Genomic DNA, 1173 nt, shown 5'->3' with positions numbered 1-1173 from the left:
TGGCCATCCTCAGGTTGTGGCAGCGAGGGCGGGTTCGGCGGAGGGTCGGAGCGACCTGGGCGGCCTCTAGTAGGCGATCTCGGCGCCCCACGGTCTGTAGGGCTTGACGCCCGGGGCGCCGCCCTGAAGCCCAGGGTTGTAAGAGGCGGGGTTCAGGCTGGACGAGGTGTTGGCCGACAGGCTGATGTTGGAGATGGTGGGCGCGGGGTTGGTGGCGGGGAAGGCGTGGGCGTTGAGGTTCAGGTGGTAGTTGGTGTGCTGGCCGGCGGCGGTGGCCATGGACACGGCCGGCACGTGGGGAGCGCCGGCCCCCGTCGTAGGTAGTCGGGGCACCTGGGGCGTGCCGAGGCTGCAGCCGGACACACCGCCGTCGTTGTTGCCGCTGGAGGACGGGGCGCTGAAGGCCGACATGCCGTGGCTCTGGTCGAGGCCGACGGCGGGCGCGGCCGTGTGGTGCGCCCCGGCGGACGGATGGTGCGTGGAGGCGCCGTGCGGGGGCAGGACGTGCCCCTGGAACCCTGAGAGGGACGACGCCGGCGTGTAGGACGGTGGCGCGGGGGCGGCGGGCTGGGACGACCCCCACCCCCACGAGGAGGCCGCCTGCTTGTTGGCGAGGTCCCTCTGCGCCGCGTAGCACTGCAGGTGGCTCATGAGGCGTAGGCGCAGCGGGTCCTGGATGTCCATGCCCTCGATGGTGACCAGGTAGCGCGCCACCTCCGCCGCGCACTCGCGGAACCCGATGTTGTGGTAGTCCATGGCGAACTTGTTGGGGTCGTAGGCCAGGGCGTCCAGTCCTGAGGAGGAGGGAGAGAGGCGGTTAGGACCTTGCTTGGCAGCTCAACGCAAAATCAGGACAAAATGCAGTTTATGCACATTTCACCTATTTTAAAATCTGCGTTCCACTAATCCAACCCTTTGTCTAACATCCCCTGAATCCTAACCTGGACACGGACCCTCCAAGCCCAGCAGAAGCCGCGAGAGCCGCTGGGCCACACGCGCGCACCGCAACCTGTATCTCGTAAGAGTATCCCTAATACCTGTGCTTGCTACCTGCCACGCACGCACGCAACTTTATGGGGTGTCAAATCGCGCACGGAAAAAGCTTTAAAACGAAAATATACGTGTAATTTCTCTCTCAGCAGCCCACACGTACAGACACATGCATTCACGGAT

The 1173-nt window shown here is 64.9% G+C and overlaps 1 protein-coding gene across 1 annotated transcript in view; it reads right to left on the bottom strand.

Moving 5' to 3' along the window:
- The window catches only part of LOC119592733 (hairy/enhancer-of-split related with YRPW motif protein-like), a gene marked incomplete in the record, with an annotated part of 11454 nt that overhangs the window by 408 nt on the left and 9873 nt on the right, over positions 1 to 1173 (bottom strand). The window contains 1 exon segment of the mRNA XM_037941668.1: positions 1 to 794. Within this exon segment, the coding sequence (XP_037797596.1) occupies positions 67 to 794 (728 nt within the window).

The sequence above is a fragment of the Penaeus monodon genome, chromosome 30, assembly GCF_015228065.2.
Source record: "Penaeus monodon isolate SGIC_2016 chromosome 30, NSTDA_Pmon_1, whole genome shotgun sequence".
Classification (NCBI taxonomy): Eukaryota; Metazoa; Arthropoda; class Malacostraca; order Decapoda; family Penaeidae; genus Penaeus; species Penaeus monodon.
Note: the sequence above shows the minus strand (reverse complement) of the source record. Positions and strands in the feature narration are given on the sequence as shown.